The following is a 21,815-nucleotide window of genomic DNA, read 5'->3' on the forward strand; positions in this document are numbered from 1 at the left end:
GACCTGCTATCTCTGTCTCTAACTCACTGCAGAGATCTAGAGAAGTGTGTAAGGCCTTCACTGAGCAAATATTTACTCAGCATCTTCTATGTGGCAGCAGATAGTCCTGTCTTAAAAGAAGACAAATACACCAATAGACAACTGTATGGTACACTATGAATGTATAAACTGCAATAAGGAAATATGCAATGCACTTTGAGAGAAAAAAGAATTGCCTAGGAGGTTTAGCAACAACTTTTTAAAGAAATTAACTTTTGAAATGAATCTTGAAACATTAGTAGCTGTAGAAGGAAGACAGTAATCTAGGTAGAGGCATGAGCATAGTTACAAGGAGGACTAGCAATAGGAAGGCTGTTAAAGTGGATAAGGGGTGGATGGTCAAGGAATTTCAACAGACCAGGGAATACGATTGTGTTTCTACTTTAGCGAGTCATCTCTCATGGTGATGGGGGACTAATGAAAAAGAACCAGAGTTGGGGAAATTAGTTAGACATGATGAAGGTCTAAATTACACCTGAGGGGATAAAGAGGCAAGGAAGAGATTGAAAAGAGAACTGAGATATATGAGTGAGGAAGGAAAAAAGTTAAGAATTATTATTTCTATTAATGGAGATAGAAAAAGTAGGAGGAATAGACTGACTCTAGGTGTTAAAGAAAAGGTGAGGTCTGTTTTGACAATATGTCTATGGAATATCCCAAGGTATGACTTTTAGGTTTCAAGCCTGAAGCTCAGAAGGGGGTCAGAGTTAGAAATAGATTTGAGAGTCATCGATTGATAGGTGAATTCGTGGGAGTCAAATTGGTTATCTTGGAGGAGCCAAAGGTGACAAAAAGTTTCTGGGCATGGAGCCTCAACACTGAAGAAGACAGAGGAGGTGTTCCTAAAGTAGAGGCTGTAAAGGAGGCAAGATAAAGAGGAAAAGTGCTTGGATAAAAGGGAGTAAGAAGTTTCAGAAGAGCATGGTCCTCCATTAGATACTGAGAAGAGATGAGGTAGGGTACAGAATGAAAACTGGCCATTGGAAACTTTCTGGTGGCAGGAGAAGGGATGCTTCAGAGGAGGCCGAAGCAGATTGCAGGGAGTTTAGTGGTCTGGGTTGGGAGAGGTCTGGTTGGTGTTTGCAGGGGTAGTTCATGAATATTTCAATTGCCAGGTCAATCAGGAGATGAAAAGAGGATGTTTTATACTCAGAAGAGGAGCTTAGAGATTGTGGTAACACCAAGAAACTTGAAGCGGCTCAAGATTGGTTAATGTTGTTACAGAATTCATGGACAAAATTACATTTTGAAGCAAATAGATATGTTTTTTTATGTCATTTGCTATTTTATTTTCTTTGAGATGCTGATATCAATCAAGTTTAATGGGTTTTCCTATTTAGGTACCTTATATTTTTCCCAACATTAGGGCAAATTTCAACCACATAGAAATGTTGAAAAGCATTACAAAGAATTATACAGCAAACATTCATCTATTTAATACCTTGATTCTACAATTAACATTTTGCTGTACTTGCCTTACCGTTTATTTTTTCATTCATCTTATTTTTTGATGCACTTCATCGCAAGATGAAAACATCGATACACTTCATCTCTATCAGTATGCATATCTTTAACTAGAGTTCAGTATTTGCTTAGGCTTGTGTGTGTAGAACATTCCCTGAGTTTGACATATTCACACCTGTGTAACCCCTATTATGACACGGAACATCACTATCAGCTTACAAAGCCCCATTTCTCTTCCCAGTTTCCCCTTCTCTCCTCTCTCACAAAGCCAACCCTTGTTCTGATATTTTTCACTATATGTTGGTTTTGCCTGTTCTAGAATTTCATATATATGTAATCTTATAGTTGGTACTCTTTCATATCTGGCTTCTTTCACTCAGTAAAACATTTTCGACATTGGTTCATGTTATTTCATCAGTAGTAGTTAATTTCTTTCTTTTGCTGAGTATTATTCCATTATTTGAATTTACCAGTTTTTATCTATATTCTTGCTGTTGGGTAACTACCCTATTTCCAGTTTTTGGCAACAATGAATAACAATGCTATAAACAATCTAATACAAGTCTTTTTGTGGACATACATTTTCATTTCTCTTGGGTAAATACTAGGAGTGAAATGGCTGGATCAAAGAATAGATATATTTAATTTTGTAAGAAACTTCCGGGCCTTTTTCTGAGGTGGTTGTTCCATTTTATGCTTCTCTAGCAGTGTTGCTTCACATCCCCTCCAACGTTTGGTGTTGTCATTTAAATTTTAGTCATTCTAGTGCAGTAGTCTTTCATTGAGGTTTTAATGTTCATTTCTTTCATGAATAAAGGTGTCATATACTTCATCATGGCTTATTGGTCTTTCATATATTTTCTTTAGTAAGGTCATCTGTTTGAGTTGTAGGAGTTTTTAAAACAGTAAGTCCTCACTTAACATCGTTGATAGGTTTTTGGAAACTGCTATGTTAACCAATTTTACTATAGGCCAACTGATATACAGAAATATGCCTTAGGAACGTAACTGTTATTTATATCACTTAGCCTATGGTAAAACTGAATAACGTATCAGTTTTCAACAACCTGTCAATGAAGTTAAGTGAGAATTTACTGTACATTCTGGATATAAGTTCTTTGTCAGATATATGTGTTGTGAACATTTTATCCTGTACTGTGGCTTGTTTATTCATAGTCTTAATGGTGTCTTGATGAACAAAAATCTTTTTTTTTTGGAGTTCATCAATATTTTTTCCTTTATGGTTAGTGCTATCAAAGTCCTAAGAAACTTTTGCCTACCCCCAAGCTGTGAAAATATTCTTCTATGTTTTCTTCTAGAACCTTAATAGTTTTAGATTTTGTGTTATGGCCATGATTCATTTCTAATTTTTATGTATTTTATGAGGTAAAGGTCAAAGATTCATTTCTTTTCCCATATAGATATCGAGTTGTTATAGAATTGCCTATGAAAAGACTTTCCTTTCCCCATTGGGTTGCTTTGGTGCCTTTGTAAAATATCAACCTTTTTCATATTTAAACTCATTTTACTATTTATAAACTATTTTTACTCACACATTTTTTAATACTCCCTCACTGGGGGTGGATATAGTTTCCTCATTTCACAGTGGAGAAAACGAAGGCTCAGAGCAGTTTAAGAACTTGTCCAAGGGTACACAAAGCCAAAGACTTGAACATAGAACTACTACTGAATCATAAAGAAATTGCTTACATTTTAAACTTATTTTATCCAGTGGAAATATTATTAAATAGATACCTTTTCTGAATATGAGGGAGTAACAGAAATGATAAAGTGTATATGTTTATATTTCAACACTGGTAATATTTTTAGACTGACAACCAAACAAATGCTTCCTTTGCAGGTTGTGTATGTCTAAAACAATCTTTATATTATACATATCTGTTCTGAAAGAGTAAAAAATTACAACACTTGCTTCCCCAAATTGGGTGAAAATCATAGCTTTTAGCCAAGGCTGCTTGGACTTTATTTCAGATAAAGAATGTATTTCCCTCACTCTGATCTAAAAAGAAAGTCTTACCCTTTTCTGATTCTTTAAGAGAAATAAAGGAGTACTTAAAGGTACATATCATGAAAACAGGTGTAACAACTAGAAGAAAACACAATAGCCACTCTATTTTTCTTTCTCTCTTAACTCTGCTATATTAATATTCAGGCACCCAGCCTGTCTCCAAATGCTTTGTACCACCCTCTTTTCTACCTCACAGAAGCAGTTTTCTGGCAACCTTGATCACTGGCTGAGACTAAACTGACCTCAATGTCCTAACTCTCCAGATCACCTAGGCCGCCTCTGAGGTATCAGTCTCCTGTGCCCACCTCATTTGCCTGTGACACACAAATGAATGACCTGTTTTTCTGGCTTACTCCTCAGGTAAGAACCACCTTTTCCCACATAGAAAGAAGCAAGCTTGTTCAAACCAGTGGTCCATAATATAACTATACTTTAGGGATATCACAACTAAAGAATCTGCAACTTATGAATTACATAGAATAAGAGGGTCACACAGCTATTTGAAGCCAACCTTGGATCAGAACACACATATTCTTGACAACATCATCATTCTTCTCCCATATTACATGTCCTCCCTCAAATATCTGATAAACCAAGGTGCTATAAAGTGGGACTAAGTTAACTACTCCTCATCCCAAGATGGAAGAACTTAGGCCACAGAGAATGCCTAACAGTCAGAGGCAGGTTTCCTGAGACCCAGTCTGTAAGCCATTATTTTTCCTTTGTCCTTTACCAAAACAGAGAACTAAAAAAGTATGCCATAAGCTCAAGGACAAAATACACACATCCCAACAACTATGTCCTTTTACAAGAAAGTTATGTGATCTGTGTGCATGTAAGTACTACCAAATAGCATCATTTGGAACCTCCTATACATAGAGACTATCAGAAAATCCTAGCTGGTGAGTTATACTTGATAAATAGTCTTGGAGTATGAGAGTTTCTCATAAAAAAAGGGTAGAAAAAGTTTTCTCAGGGTCCCTCCTATTTATTTAAGGAAGACATTCTGTAGTATTTTTAATATGATAAGGATACTCTAGCACTCAAACTAATTTTGCATGAGAGACAAAATTGGAAGACTCACACTTTCTGATTTCAAAACTTGCTCAAAGTTCCAGTAATCATGACAGTCTAGATTGGCATAAGGAGAGACATACAGACCAATGGAATAGAACTGAGTGTCCAGAAATAAAACCTTTCATTTGTGGCCAATTGATTTTGACAAGGGTTCCAAGACAAATCAATAGTGGAGAAAATAATCTTTTCAATTAAGTGAATTGAGTGGAACAACTGAATATTCACATGCAAGAGAATTAATTTAAACTCCCTCCCTCATATGTTTATGAAAGTAAACTCAAAGTGGATCAAAGACTTAAATGTAAGAGCAAAACCAATAAGACTCTTAGAAGAGAACAGAGGTGTAATTCTTCGTGATCTTGGGCAAGGCAATGATTCTTAGATCGGAAATCAAAAGTACAAGTGACAAAAGAAAAAAACAGATAAATTGGACTTCATATCAATTAAAAACATTTGTGCTTCAAAGGACACCATCAAGAAAGTAAAAACAACCCACAGAATGGAAGAAAATATTTGTAAATCATATATCTGATAAGAGATATATCTAGAATGTATAAAGAACATTTATAACTTAATAAAAGGACAGATCGCTCAATCAAAAAAATGGTCAAGGGATCTGAATAGACATTGCTCCAAAGAAAAATAGAAATGGCCAAAAAGCACATGAAAAAATGATCGATTTCATTAGTCATTAGGGAAATGCAAAACCACAATGAGATATTATTTCATATCTACCAAGATGGCTATATTTAAACAGAGATAACAGCAAACATTGGCAAAGATGTAAGGAAACTGGAATCCTCAAACTTTGCTGGTGAGAATGGAAAAAAATTTGGTAGTTTTTCAAAAAGTTAAATATAAGGTTACCATGTGACCCAGCAATTCCATTCCTAGGTATATTTTCCCCCAAACTGAGAACATATGTCAACACGCACACAAAAGTTGTACCTGAATGTTCATAGAAGCGTTATTCATAATAGCAAAAAAGTGTTAACCCAAATTTCCATCAACTCATGAAATGGATAAACAAAATATGGTATATCCATACAATGAAATACTATTTGACCAAAAAAAATACTGATACATGCTACAAAATGGATGAACCTTGAAAAAATGCTGTGAAAGAAGCCAGACACAAAGGATCACACATTATATGACTATATTTTTATGACTGTCCAGACTAGGCAAATCTATAGAGACAGAAAATAGATTAGTAGTTGCCAGGGGATGGGAATGGGGTGAATTGGGATGTACAGGGTTTCTTTTGGGGATGATTAAAATGTTCTTGATTTAGATAATGGTGATGGCTACACAATTTTGTGCTTATACTAAAACCACTGATTGCATACTTTATAATGGAAAATTTTATGTTATATGAATTATATACCAATAATATAAAAAAAAGACAAACAAGCATAGGTGACCTTAAAGTTTACCTAAACATAAAACAAAACAAAAACTTGAACCTTTTTCTATGATTTAAATTCAGTTTTACATTATTTTTTTCTTCTTCGACAACAATAATCATTATGATAAAAATAGCAGGCACTTATTAGGCATTGTGCCAAGTATTTTATATTTGGTATTCTCTCTCAAATCACCTCATGACCTTGTACAAAGGGGTTATTATCCCATTTTATAGAAAGGAAATTGAAGCTCGAAGAGGCTGAGTAATTTGTCCAAGGTCATATAAAGGTGATCAAGTGGATTCCAAAGGTTCTATTATACCATTTGTCTTCCTTAAAATAGTGACTTACTGGTAACCAATATTATTTTTCTATGTATTATGTTGTTGTTCTTTCTATCTCCATTAATAAATTAGATATCATTTCAGGGTCCAGTATTAAATAATGATCTTTCTTCCTTAGTTTGTTGAGCACAGGGCAAAGACAGAAAAAAAAATCCACATGATAAGTTTTTATTTGTATCAAATTACAGAGTACCATAAGTAAGTATAAGATTATGATTTGAATATTGCAATATAACTTAGAATTTGGCAAATTACTTAATTATCCAAAGTTTATTATATATTTGAGTATGCACTGAAGAGATTATTTGGCATAATTTGGCAAGATATATATTTTTGATAAATGTACCTATTTGACTATTTGTCATGTATATATGTGGTACATATATGTATACATATATGTGTACATATGTGTACACATACATACATACACACATTCCTAAATTAAATATACTTGTATAAAAAGCTAAAGATTGATGTTAGAATTAATTCCTTTAAAAATCTCTTATATTAAATTGCATCTGCATTCAAAGCAGAAATGTAAAAAAAAAACCTGATCAATTTGCTAAATACTCATGAATTTACAAAGTAACCGAAAATTAAATAAAAATTTCTATCGAAATGTTATATTCCTGTTTAATTAACATTTCAGTGGCACTATCAAACTATGGAAATAAACAATTTTTTTAGTTTGTTGAGAGAATAAAGATTCTACTGAGCATTACTATACCCTCTAAATTAAGAATGAACGTTATACAGTAAGAAAAGATGGCAGATGGTTTTCTTCTTTATTACTCTAGGAATTCTCAGGAGGCAATCAGGGCAGTGTTTGTACTCCTGGGCTTGGGTTTCCTGCTTTTCCATCAGTGGAAGTCTGGTTTCTCAGGAAAGGTGCAGCCAGTCCGCCTAATTATGACGCTTGCTGCATAGTGGCCAGCACGAATGCATTCATTCAGGGGCTTGTCAGAGACCAGTTGAGATAGAAAACCTGAAATACAGACAAAAGGGAAGAAAGTAAGTATTGTGTAACAGCATCAGAAATGTCATATTGAGTCAGATCCAAAAATGGTCTTAAAAGAAAAAGCTTTAAACACCTATTTCTTTCTTCAGTCTGATAGTAAATGTTAATCCTTAAAGGTTAGAGAAGTATTTCCCCTAGCATCATGAGCTTCCCTAATATTTCTTTTCCATAACTCAAGATGGGACATGACAACTTACTATGAAGTCAGTCTAGTTTTTCTATGCCTAAACTATCATACCTTCCTTTAGCTCTGAGATTAAAAGATTGTAAGTAATACTTGTCAAATAATATTTTCTTGGGTCTTTACAATTGAGAATTTATTAGTTATCCTCCTCTCCATTTTTTTGGATTTGTTCTGTATCATTGTTATTCCTGGCATATTGTTTTGGTCAAAATTTTTTCATCTGAATGTCCTTCCTCGTACAAAGGTGAGAGCTGAAAAGTTATGAAGGACCTTACGTCTCCCTTTCACTCCTAGTAATAACAGTGAAATAGTTTCTATAGTTAAGCACAACAGACCAGCTTGACAGTAAAATAAATATAATAAGGTAGAAAATAGTATTGAAGACTTCTGTTTCTGACAAAGATGAAATAAAAGGAACCAGATTGACCTTTATCCAGAAACCACTGACATAAAGACAAAATATATAAACAAAGTTTTTCAATTATCATTCATCAGCCACAAAAGATTCATGAAAAAAAGGGAAACGAATGAGGTAAACTGTAAAATTGCTCTAGCTTACTACCTAGAGAGTTACCAGGCCATAACACAAGAATGAACAACCCAGGCAGAGCCTGAGTTGAGAAGATGGAATTGGGAGTCAAAGTAGGACAAAATGAAACATCTAGGCAGATTAGTCAGGAAAAAAAGAGAGAAGACATAAATTACCAATATTGGGAATAAGAGAGGTAATATCACTATGAAGCTACACATTATAAGACTAATAAGGAATCATTAACAACTTTATACCAATAGATGTGACAAGTTAGATGAATTGGACAAATCTGGAAAGACACAAACTATCAAAGCTCACTCAGGAAGAAGGAGATAATCTGAGTAGACTTCTATCTATCAAATATATTGATTTTGTAGTTAAAAAGATTCCCGTAAAGAAAATTCCAAGTCCAGATGGTGTCATTGGTGAATTCTATCAAACATTTAAGGAAAAAATAATATCGATGCTATACGAATGCTTTAGAAAACTTAAATAGAGGAAACACTTTCTTCATTCTTTGAAGCCAGGATTGCTCTGATAACAAAATCAGAAAAAGATACAACTATTCTGAAGAAAATTTTAGCAAATCAAACCCAACAGTAAATTTAAAAAGATAATAAATCATGATCAGGTGGGGTTTATCTTAGGAATGCAAGTTTGGTTTACGTTTAAAAATCAATCAATGTAATATACCATATTAACTAAAAAAAAAAAGGATCACCTTAATAGATGCCAAAAAAGCATTTGACGAAATCTAGCATCCATTTCTAATAAAAACTAGGAACAGCAAGAAACTTCCTCAACCTGATAAAGGGAATTTATGAAAAACTTATAGTTAATACCGTTCTTAATGGTGGATGATAGAATGTTTTCCTTTTAAGATTAAGAATAAGGCAAGAAAGAATGATTGCTCTTAAACATCATACTTGAGATTCAAGCCAGTACAATAAAGGAAAATAGATCGATTAAATAAAAGTCATCAAGGTTGAAAAAGAAGTAAAACTCTTTATTTGAAGATGGCAAGACTGTCCATGTCTACGGTTCTCAACAGCGGGCAACTTTGACCTGCAGAGGATATTTGGCAATGTCTGGAGACACTTTTGGTTGTTACAACTGGAGCGGAAGGTGCTACTGGCATCTAGAGTCCAGGGATCCTGCTAAATGTCCTATAATGTCAATAAATGCCAAGATTGGAGAAATCCTGGTCTATGTAGAAAATCTTACGGAATCTAAAAAAAAAAGTTACTAAAACTACTAAGTGAGTTTGGTAAAGTTGTAGGATACAAGATCATTATACAAAAAACAACTCAATTTCCATACTAGTAATGTGTGTATATATAGCAATTGTATATACTAGCAATGAACAATGAGAAATTGATATTAAAAATACTGTTTATGATACCATCAAATATGTGAAATACCTAGGGATAAATCTGATAACAGTTGTGTAAGACCTGCACACTGAAAATTACAAAACAATGCTAAGAGAAATAAAAGAAATCTGAACAAATGGAGACATATAAAGTGTTCATAGATCAGAAGATTATTATCATCAGCTCTGCAGAAATTTTTCTATTGATTCAAAATACCAATCAAAATTCCAGGAGGCTTTTCTTATATAAACTGACAAGTTGATTCTAAAATTTATGTGGAAATGCAAAGAAGTTAGATTAGTCAAAAAACAACTTGGAAAAAGAAGACTGCTTCACTTAAAAACGTGTTATAGAACTAAAATAATCGAGACACTATGGCATTGGCACAAAGATAGACACATAGATCAATGCAACTGAACAAAGAATCCAGAAATAAATCTACTTTTGTATGGTCAAGTGATTTTTAACAAAGGTATCAAAGAGATTCAATGGAGAAAGAATAATCTTTTAAACAAATGATCTCAGAACAGCTGGATGGCCATAAGTGAAGAAAAAAATACTTCAACCCTTATCTCACATATTCTATAAAAATTAATTTGAAATGGACCATAGATCTAAATGTAAGAGCTAAAACTATAAAACTTTGAGAAAGAACATAGAAAAAATACTTTGTGTTTTTGAATGTGCCAAAGTTCTCTTACATAAGACATAAAAAGTAAAACTTTTATAAAAGAAAAAATAATTTGGACTTTGCAATTAAACATTTTTATACCTTAATAATAAGAAACAACCCAATAAAAAATGGGCAAATTATTGGACAAATACTTTTAGCAAAGAAGATAAACAGATGTCAAATAAGCACATGAAAAGATGTTCAACATCATATTCATTAAAGAAATGCAAATTAAAATCATAATTATCTACCGCTGCCTACCCATTAGAATGACTAAATTTAAAAAGACTGAGCATACCAAGTGTTAGTAAGGGTGTGGACCAACTGGAATGGTCATATAATGATTGTTAGAATACAGAATGATAACATCACTTCAGAAGACCATTTGTCAGTGTCTTAAAAAGTTAAATACAAACCTACCATATGATCTAGTTATTCTATTTCTAGGTATTTAACCCATGATAAAGGAAAGCATATATCCGCACAAAGAATTGTAAATGAATGTTCACAGTAGCTTTATTTTTAATAGCTCCAAACTAGAAACAGTCCAAATGGGGATGAGGAGGGGCAGGATTACAACAGAGCATGGGAGTAACAGCTATGTCCATAGTGATGGTTTCACGGGTTTATATATGTCAACATCTGTAAAATTGTACACTTTAAATATGTGCAGTTTTTTGTATGTCAATTATGCTGCATTAAAACTACAAAAAAAAAAAAAAAGTGTTGTACTTACATTCTACCAAATAAGATACATCTTATTAGGTAGGATCTAGGGCTACTTCCCCTCTAGGGGAAACCTGAGCTGCTGTAGGGGTACTCAAATTCTCGGAACAACAGATGATAATGAGAAACTGTTATTAGGCCTTCCCTGCTAGGCCCTGCGCAGCCTGGCGGGGGAAGCGGGGTGAAGGTTAATTGAGAAGCTGTGGTACAATGACCTGCAGAGAGTGTTGTAAGAGATTTATGTCCTTTCTCTTCCACCATTATGACCACACAGGCTTTTCTCTGTCAGATTTGGGGAATGCTCTGTATCTGATAAAATAAATACATATTCCTAAACAAAGAATAAAATTAATTTGGTAAATGGAGTGATGTATTCTGAAGACATATCTTAGAATGTGAAATCACTCTCTTAAGAGTTTAATAAGAGTATTTTATCAGTGCATTTTCAGGTAACAGTCAAAGGTCAATATTAACTTTCAGCCAAACTGTGAGACTAAAATGCTCAGCCCACACAGTGAATGGAGCAGATGCCAAATTCAGAGTCAGATCAGCTTACAATGGAAACACATCTATTAGAGAAGCCTTATAAGCAACATCTGTTTTTCTCATTCCTCCTGGATGATCTCTGTGAGAAAAAGAAAAGCTCATGTTTATGAAATATTTTTGTGAAGCATCTAGCTGATGACTGAAGTGAAGTACTCTGAAGAGACATTTGCTTTGACAGGTGGAAAACCTGGATGCAGAAAAAAAGCTAAGACCTTTGACCCAGGTGAATATCAGTTTTTCAATAATCTATTTTTAAAAACCAACTGAGATGAACTACAGATGTATATAATCAAATATAAGTGGAACCTTCATAAAGTAGCTGATGTAAATCTTAAAAGTTGTGTAAAATGATTTAAATAAACAAAGGGAGCTTATATTTAAAGAATGATAGGGAACCTTTTATACTATGAATAAACATCTCCAAGATAATTTTTTACTGTGTAAATATACATAATCTAAAACTTACCATTTTAACCACTTTAAGTGTACAATTCATGGCATTAATGTGTTTTGCAATGTTGTATAATGATGTTGTATAAACATCACCTCTAACAATTTCCAGAACTTTTTTTTATCACTCCAACAGAAACTCTATACTCATTAAACAATACCTCTCCATTCCCCTCTACTCCTGGCTCTGGTAACTGCTATTCTATTTTCTATTCCTATGAATTTGCTTATTCTAGGTACCTCATGAGTAGGATCATACAATATTTGTCCTTGTGTCTGGCTCATTTTACTTCACTTAATATAATGTTTTTCAATATAATTTTAAAGTTTATATTTTTAATTATTAGCCAGTCTAAAATGTATTTAAAAAAACTTCATTTGGAAATAATTTCAAATTCAGAGAAAAGTTACAAGAATAAAAATAATGCAAAAAGCATCCATACTACTTTTCATCTGGATGTCTTTACTATTAATTAATATTTTGCTCCTTTTGTGCACAGATACTGCCTCTTTATACAATTCCTCTGACCCTCCTGAACTACTGAGAGCAAGTTGGATTGATCAGGTCTCTTCGCTTTGATTTTTATTTTTTAATTTTTGTTTCTAAATGTCAGAGTTCTCGGTCAGACTTGAAAACACTTTAAAACAAGTCCTTGGCAACCTCCAAATTATTCTTGGTGACCTTGATATCCCTCTGGCCATAATCTTGGGATCAGAAAGGCATATAAAAAGTCACCTTAGGTCTCTTCACTTTTAACTACATCAGTGTATCTTTCCTGAGAATAAGGCTATTCTCTTATATAACCACAGTCATCAACTTGAGTAACACTGTTATAATACTGTTATCTAAATTAATATCTGTATTCCACTTTTGTTAATGGCCCAATAATGTCCCTTATAGCTTTTTTTCCTTCCAGGATAGAATCTAGTCTAGGATTTGTTGTATTTTCAGTCTTCTTTAATCTGGATTATTTCCTTAATCTTTGTTTGACTTTCATAACAGGGACATTTTTTGAAGAATACAGTCATCCGCTACTGCCTATTTAATAGAGTTATTCTCATTTTGGGTTTGTCTGATATTTCCTCATGATTAAATTCAGATTATGCATTCCATTATCAATAAGGGGGAAGAGATTCCAGAATACTAAAAAAATTATGTTGTGTCCTCAGAATATCACATTTAGAGGCACATTATGTCCAGCTGCCATTCACTGGTGATGTTAATTTTGATCACCTGATCATGGTGTTGTCCTATTTCTCCATTATACATATAGTTATTATTTTTTATAATAATAACTTATTATTTTTCCCTCAACAAGCAGTCTGTTGATAGACACTTTATGACCATGTATTCTGTTCTTCATCAAAAGTCCCTAACCCTTCTCCCAGGTTTAGTATCCATTCATGATTCTAAACTGAAGCAACTTACACTGTGATGATTTTCCAACTCCAGCATTCCTTTCACACTTACAGTCAGCTCTTGGCATTCTACTATATGCGAGAGCCTACTCCTCCCATTTATTATTTTAAATCTATTTATTATCAAGAAAGAGCACAGATTCTTTTTAAATCAGTCGTTTATAATTCATTACAGTCCTTAATTAATTTGGTGCTCAAAATGTTTGAGTTTTTGCCAGTGGGAGCCCCATTAAGCTGGCTCCGAAGTCCTTGGACATGCCCTCACACTATTTTTGAACACATCTTTATTTTCCGGCATAATGATCTGGATTCATCTCATATCCACTCTACCCTAGCCCTGGAATCAGCCATTTTTCCAAGTATACTGAGGGTGGGATGATATTAGAGACCACGATGTCGGTGGCAGGTGCATTCTGGATCTTGTCAGCAAACAGAGCTAGGAAGCATGCATTTAACACACTCACAGACACACAAACACATGGAAAAAAATGTTTTCCTGATTGTAAAAAAAACCCCAATAACTGTATGAAAAGTGTAAAAAATAAAAAAGAATTAAGAATAAAACACACACATAGTCCCATTATAAAGAATAATAAATGATATTTAATATAGCATGGAGATCCTAATAAGAACAGTAAGACTAAAAAAATTTAAGAAGTGGAAAGGAAGAAAAAAATTTGTCATTATTTTCAATTAAGAAGATTGTATATAGGAAACTCCAAAGAATCTATGAATTGTTGGACTAAAGAGAGTATGGAAAGATTGCTAGCTACAAGAGAAACATACAAAATTATTCATATATGTATTTATACACATACATACAACAGCAACATTAAAAGGAAAGTAATTTGAAAAAGATACAAAAGCAACACAAATTATGCCAGTCTCTGAGGAAGAGAATTATAAAACCTTATTGAAAGACATTCTAAAGGACCTAAATAAATAGATATGCCAGGTTCTTGGATAAGAAGACTAATGAAATTCAATCCAAGTCTCAAGGTTTGGGGGAACTTGACAAGCTGGTTCTAAAATCTATATGAAAAAGCAAAGGATCAAGAATAGTCAGACATTTCTATTGAAAAAAAAAAGTAGGAAAGACTTGTCTTACCAGATTCAACACATTATAAAACTATAATAATAAATACAGTGTGGTATTGGCATAGATATAGATAAAAAGTGCAAAGGAAAAGAAGAGATAGTCCCAAAACATATCCATGCAAACATAGAGTTAGCATTATGAATCCATAGGGAAAGGATGGTTTATTAGAAAATAGTATTTAGGCAACTAGTTTTGAGTTGGAAAAATAAAATTATCTCATTCCATATTAAAAACAAAATTTCATATATATCAAGGAATTAAATGTGAATGGCAAAACTGTAAGACTTTTAGAAGAAAATAAAAGAATATATTATGTCATAGAGGTAAGGAGAATTTCTTAAATAAGGCAAAAAAAAGCACAAAGTATGAAGTAAAATGCTATACTAAACTATATATACACTAACCTATAAAGGAAAAACTATGCTAAAATGAAAACCCCTATTCCTCAAAGATATCTTTTAAAGAGAGGGGAAAAAAACAAATCAAGTTTGTTTTCTGGATACTAAGAGTAGAAAAAGTAGTGAAAATCTTTATGTCCTTGAGAAATCTTCTAAGAAGAGTGACCAATTTCATTGTACTTATAAAGGACAAGTCTCCAGAGTATGTAAAGATATTCTAGAAATTAAGAAAAACAACCCAATAGAAAAATAGGCAAACATCTTGAACAGGCATTTCAAGAGGAAAATATAAGATGCTCAACCTCATTTTAATGAGGGAAAATGCAAATTTAAACCAAAAAGAGATTCTACTATGAATCTGCTGGATTAGCAAAAGTTTAAAAGTGTGGCAATGCCATTTGATGATGAGGATACCTTTTAATCTTTATACAGAGCTGATAGGAGTTTAAATTGGTACGGTGAATGAGATTTGGCATTACCTAGTAGAGTCAACTACACATTTTCTGGTATACATCCCAGAAAAACTCCTGCACCATTAGGACACATGTCTAAGACTGTTCATAGCCACACTGGTAATTATAGCAAAGAGCTAGAAACAACTCAAGTATCCATCACCACAAACCGGGTAATTCTAGCATATTTCTACAATGGAATATAGTAAATATGTGAACACGAGTGAGTTCTCACATTGTTTAGGAATACCAAAATATGTGGTAAATTTAAGAGAAAAGTAAACAAACAATAATTAGAAAATAGTTACTTCTGGTACAGGGGGACCTGTTGGGGTGGATTATAAAGGAGCTTCACTAATGATATTAGTAAAAGGGTTTCAAAGGTGTTAGTAAATGTTCTATTTCTCAACCTGGATTGTAGGTAGAGGACTGTTCATTTTATTATCATCATCATTATTATTATTTGTATTTGATTATACATTATACATATTATTCTGTATTTATAAAATGTGTCATTTCAAAATTTTAAAACATTAGAAACAACTACATTTAATATTTCTCTGTATATTCTTCCAGGCTTTTCATATGTATATGAAAATAGATACATATACATATGTATATGCATGTGTATATACGTGTTTCTGTGTGTATATATAGTGTATATATACATACATGTATCTCAATATCATAGTACAGGTATTGTCTTATAGCCTGCTGTTTTCATTTAATAGTATATTATCTAAACAATGTGATACCATCTTTTACTTAAGAGATTAGCAAAGATAAAAATATTTAATATACTAGATTATCAAAGAGAAGTGAACATTCTTATATCCTGGAGTGTAAATTAGCATTCTTTTTGAAGGGTACTTTGGCAGTATCATTCAAAATTATAAGTGCACACAGCCTTCAGCCCAGCAATTCCACTTCTAAGAACTGGAAGTGGCATCGAAGCCACATATATGCATATATGTGTACAAAGGCATATGTGGTACAGTTAAGGACAAGGACATTCATTGCAGCACTGTTTCTAACAAAAAAGACCAATTTAATATTAATACCATACTATTATCTAATATATAGTCCATTTAAAAAATAACTCCAATTATTTCAATAATGGCCCTTATAGATTTTTTCCCTCCTCCAGAACCGAATCCAGGTTCCATTTAGTTGTCATGTTCCTTTTGTCTCCTTCAATCTAGAAAAGTCTCCCTGCTGCTCCAGTATATCAACCTTGGCATATCTGAAGAGTTCTATAAGTTGCATACTGTCCCTCAGTTTGGCTTTGTCTAATGTTTCCTTGTACTTATATTTAAGTTTAACAATTTTGGTGGGAGTATCATAGAAGTAATGCTGTGTCCTTAGGGTGTCCCAACGGGGGGTAAGTGGTGTTGGTTTGTCACACTAAGTTTGATCACTTGGTTAAATTAATGTCAGCCATACTTCTCTTTATAAAAGTTATATGATTTCTGGCAGAAAAAAAATTCAACAATTTGAAGAAGGGACCCAAGTAGATCCATGCAATGGAATTATATAAAGCAGTTAACTAAAATGAGGTAGGTCTTTATGTGATGCTATAAAACAATCTCCAAGATAGAAGGAGTAAATGAAAAATCAAAAGTATAGTAGAGTAAGCACAGTATACTTTCATTTTATTAAAAACTGGGATGTGTATATATATGCAAACTTGTACAGACACAGGCATTTCTGGGTTGGTTCAATAGAAACTAGTAACCAAAGCTCCTTAGGGAGGGGAATTAGAAGACTGGGGTAGGAGCAATGTTTACTTTTCATTAGATACACATACTTCTAATATATATACATATCCTTTTTGTACTGTTGTATTTTCTACACTTACAGATATTATTTCTGCAATAAAAGTATATTAGGAACACTTTCCAATTTCTTTAAATATTCTTAAAGATTACACTTTTTAAATGTGGATGTAGCATAATTTACTTAATCCTATTATTGGATATTTAAAATGTTTCTAATTTTTTTTACTACTATAAATAACACTGTGCTGAATATCTTTATAACATTCTTATAACAATAATCATTGTGCACGTTTTAAACTTCCTCAGGGTAAATTTCCTTAAAGGTATTTAATAATTTTTAAGGCTTTACATCATACTGCCAAACTTCTTTTCAAAGAGATCTTATTAATATATACTCCAAGTAGCATTCTTGCTATAAAAAAATTCTGTTTGATAATTTGAAAGTGAAAGGTAAAATCTTGTTTTAATTTATAGTTATTTGTTCATTAGGGAAGTTGAAAAATTTTTTTGTTCATATGCCTTGTGGCCATTTGTATTTCTTCTTTTCAAAAACTGATGAAAAATTTTATCCGTTTTTCCATCGGGGTATTTCTCCTCCTTATATGATTCACCTCAAACTCTATTGATATTTTCCATGGCTTTGGCTCAGATCCTGGAGGACTGGGTAAATGATCTAATGAAACATTTGCATTCCTGATTGCTGTAATACTATGATTTCCCTACTGTCTCTATCCTTGGCCCCACCCCAGCTCATTCATTTAAGTTATCAATGTTCTTTATACTTGAGTAATATCGAACTACACATTGTATAGTAGTGACAAGTTAATTACATAGTTATTAAGAGATAATGTAGGAGTAGTAACATAAGTTATCATGTAATTACCTTTGTTCTCAGAGCCATTACCATGTAATTAAAGCAAAACTGATATAATATTTTGCAGCAACTAACAGTGTTGAATTCTATATTCCCCTTATAAAAAATTCACCCTGTCATTTCTGGGTCAATTTGATTTTTCAGTACTTCATTTATTTTCCATCTTTCTTAAATATCTATACTTTAGCAATGATTTTAGTGCTCTCTTAGACTGGACTGCCATACTTTTTATCCCAATAGTTACTAGATACATGCTGCCACATGGCACATGAAAACGTCAACTTAAAGAATATTTTTTAAGACTATTTTTTTATTTCCTGTACTTGCTTTAAAAAAGAGAATAAGATATAAATTAAAACTTTACTAATCTGAATCCTCGATTTACCAGACTCATGCCATTACCAGACCTATACTTGATTTTTATTATAAGAAGCAAATGAAAAATAAAAACCTAGAAGCACTATCAAAGTACTTTGATTTATTCAGTCAATGACTTTTGACTACCTACCATTACTAGGTACTGTGCTAGACATCAAAGGATTCAAAGATGGATAAAACATAGTGTTTGTCTTTGAGGATTTCATAGTTTTAGGAGAGAATACCATGAAAATACTTTAAAAATAATCCTGGCAGAAGTGTGGAGCATGAAATAACTAGGAAAGAGATTACTGGCAGAGAGCTCAAAGAGGAGTCTATTGCAATATTCTAGCATGGTCCCTGGACCAGCAGCTTTAGCATCACCTCATCCCTACTCCAGACCTAACAAATCAGAAACTCTGAGAATAGGGCCCAGCAACTTTTCTTTTCACAAGTCCTCCAGGTGATTCTGATGCATACTTAAGTTTGAGAACCACTGCCCTAGGTGAAAGATATTAAGTTTAGGAAGGAGAATAAATAGATTTGATGTGGGTGCTAATAAAAGTTAAAAAGTTAAGCATAATTGTGGCTCAAAGCTTAGGAAACTATGTGGAAAATGAAACATGGGGTATGTCCCAGGCTCAGTTCCGATCGAAGTGTTCTTCATTAGATTCTAACTGTCTTCTCTGTGGAGGAGCTACTTTTTACCCTAGTCCCGAACCTGTCAGTGGAGGAATAGCAGTAAAGATTCTAGATAGGACAGGACAAGGGTGCTCTTTTTTGATTCACTGGACTTTCCACTAGGCATTCTGGCAAATCAAATTCAGAGATCTACTGGTTACCTTCAATATATTCTGAGAAATCTCGATTGGAGCCCTTTACCTGTATGCCACTGCCTATTACAGCAGGAAGTGATGTTTGACATTATGATCGTGAGAATTAGTTTTCATGTTTGTACTCTCGGTACTTAGGACAATGGATATTAGATGCTGCCTCTTTTCCTAATACGTGAATTCTCCCCATATTTACCTCTATTTTATGTAACAATAAAAAATCAGTCATCTCTCTGTCACTGGATTAGTTACATATACATGCTAGTATGGAATAATCTTAAATCAAGATGACCTGATACTATAGGACAGCCTACTCTGCTATTCCCTGACTCACTTTACCCTTTCTGACAAAAACCTTCAATAACCAATTTCTTAGATATACTGACTAGAATGATTTTTATTTGATAGTAGGAGGCAAGTCTGTTTGCAGCTGAGAATGTGACTGATTGATTTATTCATTCATACAACTAATATTTGCTCAGTATCTACTCTATGCCAGGCACTGTGTTGGGTTCTGGAGACATATTGGTGAATAAGACACATACAGCACCTGCTCTCTTGAAGCTTATATTTTTAATGGAGGAGTTAAAAAAAAGCAAGTAATAAATTAGTAATTTAGATGAGATAATAAATTAAGTAAATTAGATAATTCCAGATGGTATTAAGTTCTATTAAGGAAAAGGACTGTGTGTAGCAGTAGAGAATAATAGTGAAGAGACTCATGTTACTTAAGATGAGGTGACTTTTAAGTTGAAACTGAGGTTCAGGAAAAGATGGCCATGTAGAGAGCAGAGGAAGAGCATTCTAGGCAAAGGGAACTCCATGGAGAAAGTATCTAAGGCTTGAAGAAGACGAGGATAGCCAGAGCATGCAAACAAACGTGAGAGCAGCATGAGATACAACTGCAGTGATAGAAGATCACAGAGATTCTTTTAGGCTACAATAAGAGTTTAGATTTTCAGTTTAAGTACAACTCTAGATCGTAAAAGGGTTGTAAACAGGGGAATTAAATAATTCGATTTTTTCCTAAAATGACTGTTTTCACTACTATGTAGAAAATGGAATGGAGTGCAAGAAAGAATGAAAGTATGGAGATCAGTTAGGAAGCTATTGTAGTAAGTAGCAAACAGGCCTGAGCTAAAGTCATAGCAGAAAAGCAGATGGATTTGAGAGAAGATGTGAGATATATTCTTAAATTTAAGTTCAAAGAACTAACTGAAAGTTTGGACAGAGGGAAAGGAAGGCATCAAGACTGACTCCTAGGTTTCTAGCTTGAGATAGAGAATGTTGATGTTTCACATATTGTATTGATGGATAGATCACGTTGTAGGGAGCATTTTCAGAACTGTAAGTATGAGAAAAAGAGCATAGACAACACATGCAAACACGCATGTTTATAGAACCCACCAACCTATTACCCTTTTAAGAAAAATCACCTCACCTCTAGCATTGCTAAGGGGGTGAGTTGATATGTTTTGTCTATGTAAATCAACGCTTTCTACTCACTGGACCAAGGAGAGGGCATCTGACCCAAGGGCAAACAACTTATGGTTTTTCCAGTGCCCTACTTATGAAGTGAGCCAGAATGCAAGCAAATAAAGACCAGGAAGCTGATTGTGAGGTAGGAGGAAGCAGATATGCAATGTAGCTAAGTAGCATTAATGTGTAAACTCTGTAGTGAATATCTATGACTATCTGCTGTTGGAGTCTCTAGAACTGATTCCAATCTAGAATCACCACTTGACTCCATTTTCAGTAAAAACTTGTCCAGTTTTGGCTATTATTTGAGATTGATTCTATAATAGTTAACACTTAGTGAACCTTTACTATGTATGTGTCAGGCACTGTGCTTTACAAATATTATTTCGTTTAACTTTCATAATAAGCCAATGAGGCAGGTACTCATTATCCTCGTTTTTATAGGTGAGGAAACTGAGGTTTAGAGATGTTAAGGAACTTGTTCATAGTCCCACGACTAGTTAATGACAGTACCAGGATGCAAACCCATACCTTTTGACCCATTATCTTAACCACTGTGTTATAATGTCTCCCTTAATGTTTGTGTGCTTCCTTAAAAATATTCCTTATCCTGAGCAAGATAAAATGGGTTCCTGTTCCTTTTGACCAAAGGAGTCAGATAAAACAGTGCCTTAAAGCCGAAGTATGGCTGTTCCACTAGTTAATGACAGTACCAGGATACAAACCCATACCTTTTGACCCATTATCTTAACCACTGTGTTATAATGTCTCCCTTAATGTTTGTGTGCTTCCTTAAAAATATTCCTTATCCTGAACAAGATAAAATGGGTTCCTGTTCCTTTTGACCAAAGGAGTCAGATAAAACAGTGCCTTAAAGCCGAAGTATGGCTGTCTGACTATATCTTGCTCTGCCTTCCATGATTTAAAGCTGCCTCACATAGTTGTCATTCTTAAGCAAACTGAATAGATCAAAGTAAATTACTGTATTGTGGGAATTTTAAAATGAACATGAAAAAAATAAGATGATATAATAATAAATCCATATCCTTTCTACCTTTGTCTTTGAAAACTTTAATACAGAATGAAGATCCAAATACAATTATGAAAAACCAATCTCCTCCTCTACCTTCTGAAAAATTAAAAGAAAGAGCTCTGGTGTTGCCCTGTTATGTAACAAAATGTTACAATCTGCTACTGCATGGCTTAAGGACTAACGTCAGTGTAGAATTTGGCCTACATAGCATTTCAAAGGCAAAGAAAACCTA

The 21,815-nt window shown here is 33.5% G+C and overlaps 1 protein-coding gene across 3 annotated transcripts in view; it reads right to left on the minus strand.

Moving 5' to 3' along the window:
- Positions 1-1,301: 1,301 nt before the first annotated feature.
- ADK (adenosine kinase) overlaps positions 1,302-21,815 on the minus strand; it is a 450,591-nt gene continuing 430,077 nt past the window's right edge. For 2 of the 3 annotated variants that reach the window (XM_015592153.2, XM_015592155.2), the window contains exon 11: positions 1,302-7,344. In XM_015592153.2, coding sequence (XP_015447639.2) covers positions 7,220-7,344 — 125 coding nt within the window. In that variant the 3' untranslated portion in view covers positions 1,302-7,219. The remainder of the gene's footprint in view (positions 7,345-21,815) is intronic. The other variant, XM_015592154.2, reaches the window with a different exon arrangement.

Source organism: Pteropus alecto, unplaced genomic scaffold (genome assembly GCF_000325575.1).
Source record: "Pteropus alecto unplaced genomic scaffold, ASM32557v1 scaffold155, whole genome shotgun sequence".
Lineage (NCBI taxonomy): Eukaryota > Metazoa > Chordata > Mammalia > Chiroptera > Pteropodidae > Pteropus > Pteropus alecto.